Source organism: Symphalangus syndactylus, chromosome 22 (assembly GCF_028878055.3).
Source record: "Symphalangus syndactylus isolate Jambi chromosome 22, NHGRI_mSymSyn1-v2.1_pri, whole genome shotgun sequence".
NCBI lineage: Eukaryota > Metazoa > Chordata > Mammalia > Primates > Hylobatidae > Symphalangus > Symphalangus syndactylus.
The window spans coordinates 10,755,490-10,775,322 of record NC_072444.2 but is presented as its reverse complement, the minus strand read 5'-3'; the positions used below and the strand labels follow the sequence as shown (position 1 = coordinate 10,775,322).

The window sequence follows — 19,833 nt, the reverse complement described above, 5'->3', positions numbered from 1 at the left end:
TTCTATGATGATTTTTCAGATATAGACGACAATAAACTTATGAACAGCAAAAAAAAAAAAAAAAAAAGAAAAAGAAAAAGATACATCCAGGATCAGAAGTGGTGGCCAAAATGGGCCATGGTCACTACATCCAAAAAAGGTCTCTGCAAGAGGCAACACCACTGAATGTCAAGAAGGCAAGGCTCAGACTATCCTGGGTTGCTGTTCCCCTTAATATTAATAGCAACTCAATAACTTAACAATAGCATTAATAAACAAGTGACTTGGCCGGGCGTGGTGGCTCATGCCTGTAATCCCAGCACTTTGGGAGGCCGAGGCAGGCAGATCACCTGAGGTCAGGAGTTCAAGACCAACTTGGCCAACATAGTGAAACCCAGTCTCTACTAAAAATACAAAAAATTAGCCGGGCGTGGTGGCGGGTGCCTGTAATCCCAGCTACTTGGGAGCCTGAGGCAGGAGAATGGCTTGAACCCGGGAGGCAGAGGTTGCAGTGAGCCGAGATCACGCCATTGCACTCCAGCCTGGGCGACAGAGCGAGACTCTGTCTCAAGTAAATAAACAAACAAGTGACTTTTAGGGAGCATCTCCAGGAGCCATGCATGCCCAAGCCGTTAATCTGTGAAGTGGGTCAGGTATTATATCCATTTTACAGTAAGAGGAAACTGAAGCTTAGAGAGGGGACATTGTTTGCTCAGGCAGTTGGCACAAACTGACTTTTGGCAAGGCACTTTCCTTCTCTAAACCTAATCTCTGGAGACAGTAGTACCTCTCTTCAACTGGGAGGATTAAAAGAGATCATGGATGCAACAGGAAGATATCACTGGGATGCATTAGGCATAGGTGTTCAATTTCCACGAGAGACCCTCCACCCCAGCGCCTCCCACCACGTCTTGTCCACATTCCCTCCTGAGGAAAGTGCACATTGTATTCTTATTTGGAGCTGAGAGAATGAGTCACATCCTCACTTCACAGTCACATCTTGTGCAGTTGAACATCTGTGTACTCTAAACCTAGCAAGTCCATTCCTATGGTACAGCCACAATAAGCTCTTGTACAATGCACCAGGAGAGAATGTATACAAGAATGTTAGTTAAAACATTGTTTGTGGTAGCCCCAAACCGAAAACACGGAAATGCTACTGACAGGAGAGAGAAATGTGGGATATTCATGCAAAGGAATTAATTATAGAGCAGTAGAAAATGAATGAAAAATAGCAACATGGCTGGATCATGGTAATATAATATTGAATTGAAAAAAGGCAAATCTCAGAAGACTACATATGGAATGACATCCTTTATATATGATTCAAAAATAACTAGAACTACTACATCTAAGCATATTTGGTTGAACCATATGAATTTACTGTTATTTGACCCATTTTGATCTAAAAGTAATGGCAAATTCAAGTGCTTCAGCCTAATTTTTATGTGAAAAAAGACTAAGAAAAGAGCAAGGGGTTGGGTGCAATGGCCTGGGCCTGTAATCCCAGCTATTTGGGAGGCTGAGGCAAGAGAATCTCTTGAGCCAAGGAGTTCGAGAGCAGCCTGGGCAACATAGCAAGACCCTATCTTAAAAAAGAAAAGAAAGAAAAGAGCAAGGGAATGAGAAACACAAAGTTCAGAATAATGAATACCTGGGGGGCTAGGCATGGTGGCTCATGCCTATAATCCCAGCACTTTGGGAAGCCAAGGATTTGGGAGGTTTGGTTGAGCCCAGGACTTCAAGACCAGCCTGGGCAACATAGAAAGACCTGTCTCTACAGAAAAAAAAAAAAAAAAAAAAGGCTGGGCATCCATCTGTGGTCCCAGCTACTTGGGAGGCTGTGGCAGGAGGATTGCTTGAGCCCAGGAGGTCAAGGCTGCAGTGAGCCATATTAACACCACTGCCCTGCCCTCCAGCCTGGAACACACACGCACGTGCACACACACACACACACACACAAAATTTCCTGGGGGAGGATGCAGGGATCCTCCTATTAAATCTACCTGTGGGAGAGAATCCCATAGGTAGACTAATTTTTAGCAAGGTTCTGGTTTTTGTGTTGAATAATGGATTCAGGGGCTTTCATTTTATAATGAATGATTGAAAAAATAGAAGTTTATGCTCTAATGCTAAATAATTAGAGTTAGTGTCACTTGCAAAGTTCTCAAGATATGCAAACACATGAGAGTCTAGGGTCTTATTTTATTTTATTTTATTTTATTTTTTTGAGATGGAGTCTCGCTTTATCACCAGGCTGGAGTGCAGTGGCATGATCTCGGCTCACTGCAACCTCTGCCTCCCGGGTTCAAGCAGTTCTGCCTCAGCCTCCCAAGTAGCTGGGACTGCAGGTGTGCACCACCATGCCCAGCTAATTTTTGTATTTTTAGTAGAGACAGGGTTTCACCATGTTGGCCAGGATGGTCTCAATCTCTTGACCTCAATGATCCACCCATGTCGACCTCCCAAAGTGCTGGGATTACAGGCGTGAGCCACTGCGCCCAGCCTAGGTTCTTATTTAGTTTTTGTTGTTGTTGTTGTTGTTGCTGTTGTTTGAGACAGGGTCTCACTTTGTCACCCAGGCTGAAGTGCGGCGATGTGATCTTGGCTCATAGTAGCCTCCGCCTCCTGGGTTCAAGGAATCCTTCCACCTCAGCCTCCCGAGTAGCTGGGAGTATTAAGTATTATTTAGTTTTCTCACCATTTATTTATTCATTCTTTTTTTAATTAAGATATAATTTACCTATAGTAAAATTCACCCTTTTTAGTGTACAGTTCTGTGAGTTTTGAAAAATGCATACAGTGGCACAACCGCCACAGCAATCAAGATATAGATCAGTTCCATCACCCCCCAGAAATTCCCCTGAACCCCTCTGTGGTCAGTTCCTCCCCTTGACTCCAGCCCTTAACAACCACTGATCTTTCTTCTGTTTCCATAGTTTTGCTTTTTCCAGAACTTTAGTTGTAGAAGTGCAGAACTGCTCTACAAAATTCTAATTCTGTGGTACCTAAAATGCTGTAGATTAATAAGAATATGATGACTGAAGCAGCTCAGAGCTACTTTCCTTGCCTAGAAAGAATAAAGGAAGAAAAGGAAGGAAGGAAGGAAGGAAGGAAGGAAGGAAGGAAGGAAGGAAGGAAGGAAGAAAGGAAGGAAGGAAGAAAGAAAGGAAGGAAATGAATAAATATGATCTCTGAACCTCTGGCTACGCTTTCTGGTGAGTGTCTTGTGAAGAGTTTTGCAATAGGCACAAGGTAGCTGTTATTCTAATTATAGCCACACTGAAACCTCCCCTTTCTCTGCTCGTCTCCCTCCTTCACTCGAAGATACTGGGCCCTGTTGCCAAGGGTCCTTCCCATTGACACAGTGCATATTCAAAAACTCTGTCAAAAGTCAATGACACTCTTGGGCCAGGCACAGCGGCTCATGCCTGTAATCCCAGCAATTTGGGAGGCCAAGGCAGGTGGATCACTTGAGATCAGAAGTTTGAGACCAGCCTGGCCAACATGGTGAAACCCCGTCTCTACTGAAAATACAAAATTAGCCAGGCGTCGTAGTGGGCGCCTGTAATCCTAGCACTTTGGAAGGCCGAGGCTGGCAGATCACCTGAGATCAGGAGTTCGAGACCAGCCCGGCCAACATGGTGAAACCCTGTCTCTACTAAACATACAAAAATTAGCAGCACTTTGGGAGGCCAAGGTGGGTGGATCACGAGGTCAGGAGATCAAGACTACAGTGAAACCCTGTCTCTACTAAAAACACAAAAAAATTAGCTGGGCGTGGTGGTGGGCACCTGTAGTCCCAGCTACTCAGAGAGGCTGAGGCAGGAGAATGGCGTGAACCTGGGAGGCGGAGCTTGCAGTGAGCCGAGATTGTGCCACTGCACTCCAGCCTGGGTGACAGAGCGAGACTCCGTCTCAAAAAAAAAAAAAAAAAATAATAATAATAATAAAAATACAAAAATTAGCCGGGCGTGGTGGCAGGCGCCTGTAATCACAGCTACTCAGTAGGCTGAGGCAGGAGAAATGCTTGAACCTGGCAGGTGGAGGTTGCAATGAGCCGAGAACACGCCATTGCACTCCAGCCTAGGTGACAAGAGCAAAACTCTGTCTCAAAAAATAAAACCAAAAAAAATCAATGAAACTCTAGATACATACACAAAATAATCAAAACAGGGCTTAAAACAGATACTTGTATGCCAGTGTTCATTGCAGCATTATTCACAATAGCCAAAAGGTAGAAACAACCCAACAGATGAATGGATAAACAAAATGTGATATATACTTACAAGGGAATATTATTCAGTCATGAAAACAATGAAGTTCTGACACATGCAACAACAGGGATGAACCTTGAAGACATTATGCTAAGTGAAATAAGCCAGACACAAATGACAAATATTGTATGATTCTCACTTACATGAAATATCTAGAATAGTCAAATTAATAGAGACAGAAAGGTTAGCCGTTATCAGGGGCTGGAGAGAAAGGGGAATTGGGAGTTACTGCTTAATGGGTACAGAGTCTCTGTTTGGAGTGATAAAAAAAAAAGTTTTGGAAATAGATAGTTGTGATGGTTGCACAACACTGTGAATGTAATTAATGCCACTGAATTTATACTTTAAAATAGTTTAAATGGCAGATTTTATGTAGAAGTATTTTCCCACAATTAAAAACCAAACAATAATAAAATAGTAATAATTTTGTTAATCAATTTAAGTAAATAAATTTTTATTAGTCAATTTAAGTAAATAAATAAATTTTTTAAAATAAATAAATAACAAAACAAGCCAGGCGCAGTGGCTCACCCTGTAATCCCAACACTTTGGGAGGCCAAGGTGGGTGGATCACCTGAGGCCGGGAGTTCAAGACCAGCCTGACTGACATGGTGAAACCCTGTCTCTGGTAAAAATACAAAAAAATTAGCCAGGCGTGGTGGCTCATGCCTGTAATCCCAGCTACTTGGGAGGCTGAGGCAGGAGAATCGCTTGAACCCAGGTGGCGGAGGTTGCAGTGGGCTGAGATTGCGCCACTGCACTCCAACCTGGACGACAAGAGCGAAAATCTGTCTCAAAATAAATAAGTAAATAAAAATAAATAAACAAAAAATAACAAAACAAACCCCCTCCCTACAAAACAAACAAACACACACAAAAAATGACACTCTTTGAAGCAAAACAGAGTACCTTACAGGTCCATCATTCAGCCTGCAAAGGAGAGAGAGGTCTACTGGGGTGAGTTTTCCAGGTCACAACCTGCCTCTCCTGTGCACTTTCCTTTACACTTTACAAAACAAACACATTTTTTATTTGATCCTTATTACAGCCCTATGAGGTCAGCATCGTCATATTCATTTTTACAAGTGGGGAAACTGAGGCCATCAAGGTTAGACCATTTGCTCAAGGCCACGCTTCTAATGAGTAGTAAAGCTGGGTGGGAACCCCGTCTTTCTCACTCCCTATACAGTGTTCCTTACTGTGCCCTCCTCCAAGCCCTTACAGCTGTGTCTGGGTTTCTCTTTTTTTGAGACGGAGTCTCGCTCTGTCTCCCAGGCTAGAGTGGAGTGGCGTGATCTTGGCTCACTGCAACCTCTGCCTCCCAAGTTCAAGTGATTCTCCTACCTCAGCCTCCCTAGTAGCTGGGACTACAGGCGTGTGTTGCCACGCTTGGCTAATTTTTTGTATTTTTAGTAGAAACGGGGTTTCATCGTGTTAGCCAGGATGGTCTCGATCTCCTGACCTCGTGATCCGCCCGCCTCGGCCTCCCAAAGTGCTGGGATTACAGGCGTGAGCCACCGCACCCAGCGTGCCTGGGTTTCTTTCTAAGTAGAGTGGACAACTGCCTCTGTCATCAGCCTCTTGAGCTCAGTTTTTCCTTTTGGCCTTGACCTGGGTCCATTGTCCCAATCCCCTGCTTTCCCCATGGTTGCCCCACTCTGTTCAATTTTTACTTTTCTGATCACCCTCCTCAGCCACCATTTAGGCTCCTGGGCTGGTGGTGACAGCTTGGTGGGGGGAGGGAGGTATCAAGGATGAGGGCTGGGCTTCTGGCTGTGTTACTGGATGGAGATGACTGGGGAGGACAAGTCTGGGGTGTGAGAATGCAAACGTAGTGTTAGACCTGTTGAATTTGAGGATCTGTAAGATAGCCCAGACATATCACCATTGTATCCATGGATGCCATTTCGGAGTGCTGTTTAGGAGCTGCAACACGTACGGCGCTGGGGCTGCGGAGGAGCCGTGGGTCAGGGGAATGTGGGCAGTGGTGTGTGGAGCCAGCTTCAGTGGGCCTGCTTCCCTTCCTTCCCTGGGTATCTGCTGCTTGCCTCTGGTGTGCTTCTCCCATAAGGGCACTAGGGGACAGCACACAACAGTGGAAATTGCCAGAACTTCAGGGTCACAGGTTCTGACTTGGAAAACTAGATGCTCAGCTGCGGTGTGAACTTAGCCTCTTTGGACCTCAGCATTTCCTTTTTTTTTTTTTTTTGAAACGGAGTCTCGCTCTGTTGCCCAGGCTGGAGTGCAATGGTGCGATCTTGGCTCACTGCAACCTCTGCCTCCTGGGTTCAAGCGATTCTCCTGCCTCAGCCTCTGGAGTAGCTGGGATTACAGGCACAGGCCACCACGTGCATCTAATTTTTGTATTTTTAGTAGAGACGGGGTTTCACCATGTGACCGGGCTGGTCTCAAATTCCTGACCTCAGGTGATCCGCCCACCTCGGCCTCCTAAAGTGCTGGGATTATAGGTGTGAGCCACCACGCCTGGCCTGGACCTCAGCATTTCTCATCCAAAAATGGTTTTTTTTTTTTGTTTTTTTTTGAGACAGAGTCTTGCTCTGTCTCCCAGGCTGGAGTGCAGTGGCACAATCTCGGCTCACTGCAAGCTCCGCCTCCCGGGTTCCCGCCATTCTCCTGCCTCAGCCTCTCCGAGTAGCTGAGACTACAGGTGCCCGCCACCACACACGGCTAATTTTTTTTTTTTGCATTTTTAGTAGAGACAGGGTTTCACCGTGGTCTCGATCTGCTGACCTCGTGATCCGCCCACCTCGACCTCCCAAAGTGCTGGGATTACAAGCGTGAGCCACCGCGCCCGGCCCCAAAAGTGGGTTTAACATGAGGTAAGATAACACAGTGGTTTAGAGTGTGAGTTCTGGAGCCACAGGATCTGAACTCGTGGCCCAGCTCATACACGTACCTGCTGTGTGTTCCTTTGGCCAAGTTATCGAACTCCTCTGTGCCTCAGACACCCCATCTGTAAAGTGTGGGTGATAGCTTCATGTGGTGATTACAACGGAGACCAGCACATGGTAAGTACTAAACAGATGTTAGCTATTTTATATTAACCCCTTTCCTCACCTCCACACCCCACCCTCTGGCTCCCTGCCCCGCCATTCTGGGGCTGGGACTCTCAGAGGCAAGACCACTGCCTCTGAGAATAAGCCGAGTAAATTACTGGTATTGACCATGACTGCCTATAACGTGTTAGGTTTATTATGTGCCTTAATCCATTTAATCCCCATAATAAGGCCAGCAGGGTGGCTCACACCTGCAATCCCAGCACTTTGGGTGGCCAAGACAGGAGGATCACTTGAACTCAGGAGTTCAGACCAGGCTGGGAAACAGCAAGACCTTGTCTCTGCCAAAAAAAAAAATTAGCTGGGACCATGGTGATGCATGCCCGTGGTCCCAGGTACTCAGGAGGCTGAGGCAGGAGGATCACTTGAGCCTGGGACGTCAAGGTTGCAGTGAGCAGTGATCATGCCATTGCACTCCAGCCTGGGTGACAAAGCAAAACCTGTCCCCCGAGCCAAAAAAAAAACCCTCACAATAACTCAGTGAATGGATCTCAAACTCCCGTTTCACAGCTAAGAAAACAGAGGCTCAGAGATTTCAACCACTTGCCCACAAGCTAGTAAGTGGCAGAGGCTAGAGCTGAGCCCAAGTTCATTCTGGTTCAGAGCTTGAGCTCTTTGCAGTGGCTCCTCTGGGCCCCCCAGACACTGGGCCCTTGGAGGCCGGGCGCGGTGGCTCATGCCTATAATCCTAGCACTTTGGGAGGCCGAGGTGGGCGGATCACCTGAGGTCACGAGTTTGAGACCAGCCTAACCAACATGGAGAAACCCCATCTCTACTACAAATACAAAATTAGCTGGGCATGGTGGCTCATGCCTGTAATCCCAGCTACTCGGGAGGCTGAGGCAGGAGAATCGCTTGAACCTGGGAGGTGGAGGTTGCGGTGAGCCGAGATCGCACCATTGCACTCCAGCCTGGGCAACAAGAGCGAGACTCCGTATCAAAAAAAAAAAAAAAAAAAAAAACTGTTACGCTGGTGGGGTGGGGGTGGCGGTGAGGGGGGTGAGGGGCAAGTGAACGGGGCTCTGTACTGTGTGGGAGCTGTGGAGAGAGGTGCAGGGGGAGCCCCCTGGAACCCCAGGCTGCACTGTTAGACGGGAGGCCCCAGGGATTCCTGGGGTTCTCTGGCTTGAGCCAGTGCTGCACCCCATTGGCTGGGCCTAGAGGGAGCTGCAGGCTGAGGAATCCTATCTTGTGCCAGGTTGAGGCAGGGTCTGCTGGCTGGTTCCAAGTCCCTAGTAAAAGTGTTTTCCAGAGTCCTTGTGCCAAAAGAAGCTTCACCCAACCCCCTCAATTTGCCAATGAGAAGATGAGGTGTGAGAGGGGAATGAGGTGTGAGAGGGGAATGAGCTTAGTTGAGGTCACATGGTAAGTAAGGGGTGGGCCTTGGTGAATATGGAACTCTGCTTCCTCACCTGGCTCTGTGTGGTGTCAGGTTAAACCTGGGTTCAGATCCTGCCTTTACTGCTTGGTGCTTTGTGAGCCTGGACAAGTGACTCAGACTCTCTGGGGTTTAGTTTCTACATCAGTGAAATGCATTTATTCATTCAGCCCTTCTCTTGGCTGCACCCTCATCCCCCACCATACTACTCCCGCACTGTTACACACACACACACACACACACACACACACACACACACACAGGCAAGGCTACACATGGCCAAGCTGAGGCTCCTGGTCACTCAGAGAGAGCACTGCAGCTCTGGCCACTGAACACCACCCCCACTTTCTGCCCACCCCAGCCAATGTCACTTCCAAGAGCCATTGCCTCTTGGAAGCCTTCCTAGAGAGCCCCCAGCTAGAAGGCTGTCCCCTATGCTAAGTCAAGGCCACCTGGGTCCCTGAGTGATCTTGACCTCCCCTGCTGCCTTTCCTGCCTTCAGACTGAAGCTCCCAGAGGGCAAGGTCTGTTCTGATTCATCCCTGAGTCCCCAGCACCCAGCCCAGGGCAGAGCCCAAAGGCTCTGGCTGGGAGTGTTTATGGAGGGGGTAAGTGAAGGAGGCCCCTCCAATTCTTCCCCTTTCTCAGGAACCCATGACCACCAGCTTTGCCTCCCAAACCATTGATGTGGGAGAAAGTGCCCTGGAGGGAGGGTCAAACAGAACTGGGATGGAATCCTGGTCCAGCCTTTTCCTAACTGTGTGAACTTGGGAAATGACCTCATTTCTCCGAGCTTCAGTTTCCCCTTCTATAGATAGCATTCCTGAGGAGGAGACACTTAAGCTGAGAACGGAAAGACCTAGATGGAAAGACTGAGAGGAAGAGTGTTCCAGGCAGGGTGAACAGCTGGTGCAAAGGCCCTGAGGCTGGGATAAGCTCAGCACCTTAGAGGAACAGGAAGGAAGCCAGTGTTGTCTGAGTGCAGTGAGCAAGGGGGAGAGGGACTTCTTTTAATCTTTTTTTTGAGACAGAGTCTCACTCTGTCGCCCAGGCTAGAGTGCAGTGGTGCGATCTCGGCTCACTGCAACCTCCATCTCCTGGGTTCAAGCGATTCTCTTGCCTCAGCCTCCTGAGTAGCTGGGATTACAGGTGCGCACCACCATGCCTGGCTAATTTTTGTATTTTTAGTGGAGTAGGAGTTTCACCATGTTGGTCAGGCTGGTCTCAAACTCCTGACCTCGTGATCTGCCCGCCTCGGCCTCCCAAAGTGCTGGGATTACAGGCGTGAGCCACCACGCCTGGCCGGGACTTCTTTTAATCTAAGGGATATGGGAACTGACTGGAGGGTGTTGAGCCAGGGAGTGGCCCTGGTTGCTGTATGGTGATTGCAGGAAAGCAATGCTCGCGCGGGGAGTCCAGATGAGAGATGATGGCACCTAGGGACATGGTGAGAAGTGGTCAGATCCATGAAATATTCCACAGGCGGATCCCACAGGACTGGATGTAGAGGGTAAGGGAAGAGGGGACTTAGGGTATCCCTTGTTTCAGTTACTTATTGCTGAGAAACAAACTATCCCCAAAACTTAGTGGCATAAAACAACAATTATATATTATTTCTAAAAATTCTGTGGTTTGGCTGGGGCTCAGCAGGGCAGTTCTGGTTCCGCCTGGCTGATGCATGTGGCTGGGAGCTTAGCTGGGACTGGATCGCCCAAAATGGCTTGTCTTCCTCCATGGCCTCTCACCATTCAGGAGTCTAGCCGACCGTGTTTTAGCGTGGCAGCTGGCTTCCAAGAGGACAAGCCCCAGTGTTCACATGCTTATCAAGCCTCTGCTTGCTTCATGCTTCTTGGTGTCCCATTGCCAAACAAGTCCTACAGCCAAGCCCAGCGTCAACATGGGAGGGGACCATACGAGACCATGGATCCATGGAGGCCTGGTTCATTGGAGGCCACCAGTGTAACAGTTTAGCACCACCCCCTACGTTTGTGGCAGAAGGAAATGAATGAAATTCAAGGGTAGAGGGGAGTGGGTGGGGTTTGCCAGAGGTCATGGGGTGATGGTGCAGGGTCCTGCCCAGGACCTCCCAAATTAGACACAGGAGGACACTGGGCTTGGGAGAGTCAGCAGCAGTGGAGACACAAAGTCCCTGGCAGGTATGGTGAGTCAGGGTGGGGTGGGAGTGGGGATGGGGAGGGGGCAGTAATCGAGGTAGGGAGCCCAAGAGGTCTCCCTGAGCCCCTACTCTGTGCCTAGACCTGGGCCAAGCACTGAGAGAACAGAACTCAGCAGGTGACCTTGGGGAGCCCACAGTGTGTTAGGACACAGAATATGCGCAGAGATGCCAACACAGTGTAAGAGGCAACAGTTTAATGCTGCAGCGGAAGGTTATCCAGGGCCCATGGGGTCCCAGGGGAGGGATTCCAGGAGTGCTTCTCAATTTGAGGAGGCACTAGAAAGTAGTTCTTGGTCAGACAAGGTGGTGCAGGGTGAGATACTAGCCGCCTTCCATCCCTGGCAGCAATAGGTAAAAGCAGACACACAAGAGAAGGCCATCTGAAGATAGGATTCTTCCCATTTTATGAATAAGCAAACTGAGGCTCTGAGTGAAGAAGTAACTCAACCCAGACCTGTCTCCCCACATCCTGGGCTTCTTTCCATCCTGTCCAATTCTTGCCTAAATCATAGGGAAAGTGAGGGAAGGGAGGACTGTCTGCAGAGCTGGCATGGGATGGGGAGGAGGTGCTGTGGGAGTGCCCCTCCCTCTGTCCTAGGTTTGTGCTACCTCCCCTAAGGAAGTCTTTTCTCACTGTGGGCAGAACCCTGTGAGGAGACATCAAGGGAGCTGGTGCCATGGACTGGGGATGGGCAGACCCAGACTTGTCCCCAAGGAGCCCCCAATCTGAGGAGGGAACCCCAGCCTTGCCTTCAGGCCCCCCTCTGTGGAATCCAGGCCTCAGAGGCTCCCTGTCTGAGGGGGCAGGGAAACATTGGTCTGATCTCAGGAACCCCAAGTCTACAGGGATGAAGGGGAACTGTGAAGGTCAGAAGCCATAGGTCAGGGCCAGGAAGAGCATGGAGTATCTCAGGTTGGTCTGAGCAGGGTTCCCTACCAAGTGGGGAAGGAGAGTCATTGCCAGGTTTAGCCCTTGGGGCTCAGGTTGGGGAATAGGAGGGAGTCTGGGAGCTCAGAGCCTGGTCTAGCTCAGCCTTGGTCTGAGTGACCTTGAGTTTGACCTACTCTTCTAGGCTGGTCCTGCGGGTCTCCAGGACTCTGCCAAGCAGAGCTGCAGCACGGGAGCTCAACGACACATAAGCCATCCCAGAGGAATATGAATGGTAGAAAAAAGGAAAATATACACGAGCCAGCTGAACTCTGGCCTTCTGCAGAAGGGAAAGGCAGCCCCACATTCGACCACAGCCTGCACCCTGCTGTTCCTCCCCCCAGCATGTCTGGGGGCAGGGGTGGGTAGGGGTGGCTGCTATGTCCTCAGAAATGGGAGGAGGAGGATGGAAGGGATGGAGGGAGAAGAAGGGGAGGTCCTGGTATCTGGTATGCTCACAGCAAATAGCCTCTTTTCCTTGGAACTAGAGCCTACTGTAGGGGGCTGGAAGCCAGCCTGAGAGCCTGGGGTCTCAGGAGGGGAGGGGACTGGGGGCAGGGCAGGCAGAATCTGGGAAAGAGAGGGAGATGGAGACAGAGACCTAGTCAGAAGAGACAGAAGGGAGAAAAAAGGCAGAAGCAGGTGTAGTGGGGGTGAGTACTGGTGCACACACTTAGGTAGGCAAGAAATGGGCTATTTTTAAAAACGCACTTAGAACCCTCATTCCACCTGGCTGTTGCGAAATCCAGTCTCCATCATTGTTGGGCTCTCTTAACATGTGACAGCCCCTAGAGTTTGGCCAAGGCCCAGAAATGTTACAGAACCAGATATGAACAAGACCCTGCAGCCGGGTCCGATGGCTCACGCCTGTAATCCCAGCACTTGGGAGGCAGAGAGGGCAGATCACTTGAGGTTAGGAGTTCAAGACCAGCCTGGCCAATATGGTGAAACCCCATCTCTACTAAAAATACAAAAAGTAGCTGGGTGTGGTGGCGGGTGCCTGTAATCCCTCAGCTCGGGAGGCTGAGGCAGGAGAATCGCTTGAATCTAGGAGGTGGAGGTTGAGGTGAGCCGAGATTGTGTACTCCAGCCTGGGCAACAAGAGCAAAACTCTGTCTCAAAAAAAAAAAAAAAAAAAAAAATGCACTGAGCATGTAGGAGAGATGGTTCTCCACAAAATATAAAGTCACTGTTACCAAAAGTAGGACAAATGGATGCTTGGAAGGCAAAAGCCACAGCTGCCTACTCCATCATCCTTGACTTCCCTTTCTACTGTAGGTTTCCTTGGTTATTCCCTACACTTCACTGTTCACGTCCTTCATAGCACATATGACCTTATTTGTGTAGACTGTATGGCCTTCCTCTCTTGCCCTGGCTTCAGAGTGCTCAGAGGGCAGGGGTCTTGCCTGTCTTCATCACTGCTACATCCCCAGCACTTGGAGCAGTGTCTGCACACAGTAAGCGCTTAATAAAGGCTGGTGGCAGGAATGAACTTGCTGGAGAGCCAGGCTCTCATGCTTTCTTTTTCATTTCAACTTCTTTTATTATTATTATTATTTTTTTGGAGAAGGGGGTCTTGCTCTGTCACCCTGCTGAAATGCAGTGGCACCATCATAGCCCACTGCAGTCCCAACCTCCCAGAATCAAGCAATCCTCCACCCTCTGCCTCCCTAGTAGCTGGGACTACAGGAGCGTGCCACCACACCCAGCTAATTAAAAAAAAAAATTTCTTTTGGCCAGGCATGGTGATTCATGCCTGTAACCCCAGCACTTTGGGAGGCCGAGGCAGTGGATCACCTGAGGTCAAGAGTTCGAGACCAGCCTGGCTAACATGGTGAAACCCTGTTTCTACTAAAAATACAAAAAATTAGCCCAGCATGGTGGCACGCTCCTGTAATCCCAGCTACTCGGGGAGGCTGAGGCAGGATAATCACTTGAACCGGGGAGGCAAAGGTTGCAGTGAGCTGAGATCACGCCATTCTCCCTCTCAAAAAAAAAAAAAAAAAAAAAAAATTTGTAGAGGCCGGGCACAGTGGCTCACGCCTGTAATCCCAGCACTTTGGGAGGCCAAGGCAGGCAGATTACTTGAGATCCGGAGTTCTAGACCAGCCTGGCCAACATGGTGAAACCCTGTCTCTACAAAAATACAAAAATTAGCTGGGCATGGCAGCGTGCACTTATAATCCCAGGTGCTCAGGAGGCTGAAGCGGAATCACTGGAACCCAGGAGGCAGAGGTTGTAGGGAGCCAAGATTTCGCCACTGCATCCCAGCCTGGGCAGCAAAGCGAGACTTCATCTCAAAAAAAAAAAAAAATTCTCCTTTCGGCTCAGAGGAGGCCAAGGTGCAACTTTCTTTGGTCGTCCAGAATCCGGGTTCATCCGACACCAGCCACCTCCCTAGTGCCGCCGAAGTTTGACCCCAACGAGATCAAAGTCATATACCTGAGGTGCACCAGGGGTGAAGTTGGTGCCACTTCTGTGCTGGCCCCCAAGATCGGCCCCCTGGGTCTGTCTCCAAAAAAGGCTGGTGATGACATTGCCAAGGCAACGGGTGACTGGAAGGGCCTGAGGATTACAGTGAAACTGACCAGTCAGAACAGACAGGCCCAGATTGAGGCGGTGCCTTCTGCCTCTGCCCTGATCATCAAAGCCCTCGAGGAACCACCAAGAGACAGAAAGAAACAGAAAAACATTCAACACAGTGGGAATATCACGTTTGATGAGATCTTCAACATTGCTCAACAGATGCAGCACCAATCTTTTTTTGTTTTTTTGTTTTTTTTTTTGAGACGGAGTCTCACTCTGTCGCCCAGGCTGGAGTGCAGTGGCATAATCTCCCGCTCACTGCAAGCTCTGACTCCTGGGTTCACCCCATTCTCCTGCTCGGCCTCCCGAGTAGCTGGGACTACAGGCGCCCGCCACCACGCCCGGCTAATTTTTTATATTTTTAGTAGAGATGGAGTTTCACCGTGTTAGCCAGGACCCACCTCGGCCTCCCAAAGTCCTGGGATTACAGGCGTGAGCCACCGTGCCCGGCCCACAGCACCAATCTTTAGCCAGAGAGTTCTCTGGAACCATTAAAGAGATCTCAAGGACTGCCCAGTCTGTGGGCTGTAATGCTGATGTCCGCCACCCTCATGACATCATAGATGACATCAACAGTGGTGCTGTGGAATGCCCGGCCAGTTAAGAAGCACAAAGGAAAATATTTTAATAAAGGATCACTTGACAACTGGTGAAAAAAAATTATTTTTGTAGAGATAGGGTCTCACTCTGTTGCCCAGACTAGTCTGGAACTCCTGGGCTCAAGCAATCCTCCTGTCTTGGCCTCCCAAAGTATGAGGATTACAGGTGTGAGCCACTGCTCCCAGCCCCAAAAATTCTTGACCTTGATTTCTCAGCCAGATCTGCTGTTTCTTGGTTTTCCCCATTTCAGACAAGGGTACCCTAATCCACCCTGCTGCTTCATCCACAAAGCCAGAGGGCATTCTCTCATCCCCACACTAATCCATGTATAAGTCCTTTCGTTCACCTCCAGATAAAACTCAAACCCATCCCCCATCCCAGCCCTTGCTAGCACGCCTGGCACCATCCCCTCTCAGCTGGGATTATGGCACTAATCTGCTAACTGGTTTCCTTCATACCCTTCTTGCTCCCTTTTAGTCCATTCATTTTACACAGCAAACAGCATGATCTTTTAAAAACAAATCAGATCATGTTGATCCCCAACTTAAACCATTTAAAGGCTTCCCCTGCAATTAGAGTAAAATCTGAAATCCTCACCCTGGCCTTCAGGCCCAAGCTGTGTCTCTACCTTAGTCCTCCTCGCTTTCCTGCTGGCCCACCAGGCACTGCACACACTGATTTTTCTGCCTCAGGGCCTTTGCACTTCCTATTTCTGCTGCTGGGAAATCTCACTCCCCAATTCCACATGCCTGGTTCCTGCTCATCTTTCAGGTCTCAGCTTAAATGTCACTAAAGGAGAACATTTAATACCTCCCTGACTCCCTTTTCTATCATGTCACTAGCTTATTCCTTGATCATGATTTCTAGGGAAGAACTCTGGAGGCACACTACCAGGGTATTGAATCCTGTTTCCACTGCTCCTTGACCATGCGACCTTAGCTATTCATCTCTCTGCCCTTCAGTTTCCTCATCTGCAAAATATAGTACCCTATAGGACAAGTCCTGGCACAGAGGAAGCACTAAGTAAATATTTTAATTTAAAAAAAAATGTTAGGCCAGGCTCATGCCTGTAAACAAATTTTTTTTGGAGACAGGGTCTCTGTCATCCAGGCTGGAGTGGTGTGGTGCGATCATAGCTCACTGCAGCCTCAAAATCCTGGGCTCAAGCGATCCTCCCATCTCAGCCACCTGAGTAGCTGGGACTACAGGAACATGCCACCATGCCTGGCTAATGTTTTTATTTTTATTTTTGTAGACATGGGGTCTTGCTTTGTTGCAACTTGAACTCTTGGCTTCAAGCGACCCTCCTGCCTCAGCTTCCCCAAGTGCTAAGATTATAGGCATGAGCCACCATGCCTGGCCTTAAATATTTTTAAAATATTTATTTATTTATTTAGAGATAGGGTCTCACTCTGTCACCCAGGTTGGTGTACAGTGGTGCAATCATAGCTCACTGCAGCCTCAAACTCCTGGGCTCAAGCAATCCTGCCTCAGACTCCTGAGTAGCTAGGACTATAGGTGTGAGTCACTGTGCCCAGCCATAAATATTAGAAGGTATTTTATTATTCCCTCATGGTACATTTCTTGGGATTTAACTATTTTGATTTCTGATATGTAAGCTTTGTGGAAACAGGGATTGCATTGCACCTCTTGTATTTACTGCTGTGCCTCTAGCACCTTGCACAGTGGCTGGTGCATAGTAGGTGCTTAATGACATTGAATGAATGCATGAAAACAGATGTGACCTCAGCCCTTATGGAACTGACGTTGCCCCTACTTGCCCTTCAAGATATGGCTATTTTAGAGGTGTGAAAACTGAGTCCCTAAAGGTGGGGTGATTTGGCTGGGTGCAGTGGCTCACGCCTGTAATTACTTTGGGAGGCCAAAGCGGGTGGATCACTTGAGGTCCAGAGTTCGAGACCAGCCTGGCCAACAGGGTGAAACCCCGTCTCTCCTAAAAAAAAAAAAAAAAAAAAAAATACAAAAATTAGCCGGGCATGGTGGCAGGCACCTGTAATCCTAGCTACTCGGGAGGCTGAGGCAGAGAATCGCTTGAACTGGGGAGGTGGAGGTTGCAGTGAGCCGAGATTGCACCACTGCACTCCAGCCTGGGCGACAGAGTGAGACTTTGTCTCAAATAAAAAAGAAAAAAAAAAAAAGGAGGGGTGATTTGAGTACTGCTTCAAGGGAGAAGGTATAATTTCTACTTATCAGAAACGTGGTAAGTTTCTCTTCCTCGGGGCTGTCTACAGAAGTGGGAGCCATCTTCTCAGCATCATGGCCACCCTCACACCCCTCAGGAAGCCCAAGGTCGTCAAAAAGAGGACCAAGAAGTTCGTGTGGCATCATAAACAGTCTGATGGATGGAGCAGACTGTTAAGTGAAAATTAAGTGTAACTGACAGAAACCTAGCGTTATTGGCAGTAGGGTACAGAGAAGATTCCAGGGCCAAATCTTGATGCCCAGCATTGGGCATAGGCAGAACAAGAAAACCAGGCACATGCTGTCCTGTGGGTTCTGGAAGTTCCTGGTCCACAATGTCAAGGAGCTGGAAGTTCTGCTGATCTGCAGCAAATCTTACTGTGCTGAGACTGCTCGCAATGCTTCCTCCAAGAACCACAAAACCTGAGTGGAAAGAGCAGCATAACTAGCCCCCAGAGTCTCCAACCCCAATTCCAGGCTGCACAGCAAAGAAAATGAATAGACAGCTCACTTGCACGCATGCTTTATTCATGTTTAAATAAAACCACGAAAACTGCAAAAAAAAAAGTAATACCAAAAATGTGATGAAGCATCAAAAGCACGTGGAACCTGCTACCGCCACTGTGAACACCAGTCATAGCCTTTTATTCTAGGAATAATAACTAGGGCAAAGCTTTCTTCACAAAAGAAATCAAACACAGAGAAATCTGGGCTCCCTGTATAGAGCAGCAGGATAGATGGATTGTAGTGCTGTTGACTGAGATGACATTGACACTGCAATTGTGCCTTCCTGAGGAAGACATCCAGTCCCCTATTCAAGTAATTGGCACCCACACCAACATTTTGTTCATGTCATATTTAGGAATCCAGAGGCCTCATTTCAAAAAAAAATTTTTTGAAACAGGGTCTTACTGTGTTGCCCAGGCTGGAGAGCAGCGGCACAGTCTCGGCTCACTGCAGCCTCGACCTCCTGGGCTCAAGCGATCCTCCCACCTCAGCCTCCCGAGTAGCTGGGGCTACAGCCATGTGCAACCATGCCCAGCTAATTTTTAAACTTTTCTGTAGAGACGGGGTCTCCCTATGTTACCCAGACTGGCCTCAAATTCCTGGGCTTAAGTGATTTTCCTGCCTCAGCCTCCCAAAGTGCTGAGATTACAAGCACGAGCCACTGCGCCCGGCTTCCAGAGGCCTCATTTTACAAATGCAGGAACAGAGACTCAGAGAGGTGAAGGACTTCTCAGGTCCACACAGTGAATTAAGCCCAAGTCTTCTGGCTTCTAGGAAAGATTTCTTTATTCTTTTCTTTTCTTTTTGAGATGGAATCTTGCTCTGTCACCCAGGCTGGAGTGCAGTGGCGCAGTCTTGATCTCAGTTCACAACAACCTCTGCCTTCCGGGTTCAAACGATTCTCCTGCCTCAGCCTCCAGAGTAGCTGGGATTACAGGCAAGCGCCACCACGCCCAGCTAATTTTTGTATTTTTAGTAAAGATAGGGTTTCACCGTGTTGGTCAGGCTGGTCTCAAACTCCTGACCTTGTGATCTGCCAGCCTCGGCCTCCCAAAGTGCTGGTATTACAGGTGTGAGCCACCCCGCCCGGTGGAAAGATTTCTCTAAGCCCTAATTGATATAAAAGATTTTGTTTGTTTGTTTGTTTGAGACAGAGTCTCACTCTGTCGCCCAGGCTGGAGTGCAGTGGCGCGATCTCAGCTCACTGCAACCTCCACCTCCCGGGTTCAAGTGATTCTCCTGCCTCAGCCTCCAGAGTAGCTGGGATTACAGGTGTGCACCCTCACACCCAGGCTTTTTTTTTTTTTTAATTAGAAAAAGTATTTATTTCTGCTCCTTTCATACATCTTATTGTTCAGGAAACAGTCTTACATACAATTCTGAAATAATCTACCATCGCACACTCTGGTTAAAGCGAAGCACCATAGATAAAGCTGATCAGCTGTCCAGAGTCCTCAGCTTATGTAATCTTGCTTCTTGATTTTATGTTAATTTCTGAAAATTGGAAATGTCATCTCTAAAAAATGCTAAGGGGGTTGTAAAAAATAATCACTTTACTTGATATTATAGTTGAGATATAGAGTATATTTTCTTTAAGAAATGAAAAACTAAGAAGAAAATGCCACTCAACATCGTTGGTACAGCAATAGGTCAGCAGGAAAAAAAAAATACTGTGATAAACTTCTCTTTAATACCAAGAAGAAATTCTAATCCAAGCTTCAATACGCTTCCTGTTTTTTTCACTAGATATGTCTTTTATTGCTGCTCTTCATTCTTTTCCACATTTCATATTAGAGGATTGGTACAGCCTTTAAAACTTCATTGACAAGTGCCGGGCGCGGTGGCTCACGCTTGTAATCCCAGCACTTTGGGAGGCCGAGGCGGGCGGATCACGAGGTCAGGAGATCGAGACCACGGTGAAACCCCGTCTCTACTAAAAATACAAAAAATTAGCCGGGCGTGGTGGCGGGCGCCTGTAGTCCCAGCTACTCGGAGAGGCTGAGGCAGGAGAATGGCGTGAACCCGGGAGGCGGAGCTTGCAGTGAGCCGAGATTGTGCCACTGCACTCCAGCCTGGGTGACAGAGCGAGACTCCGTCTCAAAAAAAAAAAAAAAAAAAAACT

General features: G+C 48.4%; 1 protein-coding gene across 1 annotated transcript; it reads left to right on the top strand.

The window, feature by feature from the left end:
* Window positions 1-14,135: 14,135 nt before the first annotated feature.
* Window positions 14,136-15,006, top strand: LOC129472698 (large ribosomal subunit protein uL11-like; the record flags this gene model as incomplete). The annotated part of the gene is made up of 2 exons (XM_055262618.1): window positions 14,136-14,582; window positions 14,860-15,006. Coding segments are annotated over 2 exons (594 nt in total), but the record flags the coding sequence as incomplete, so codon positions are not given.
* Window positions 15,007-19,833: the final 4,827 nt, after the last annotated feature.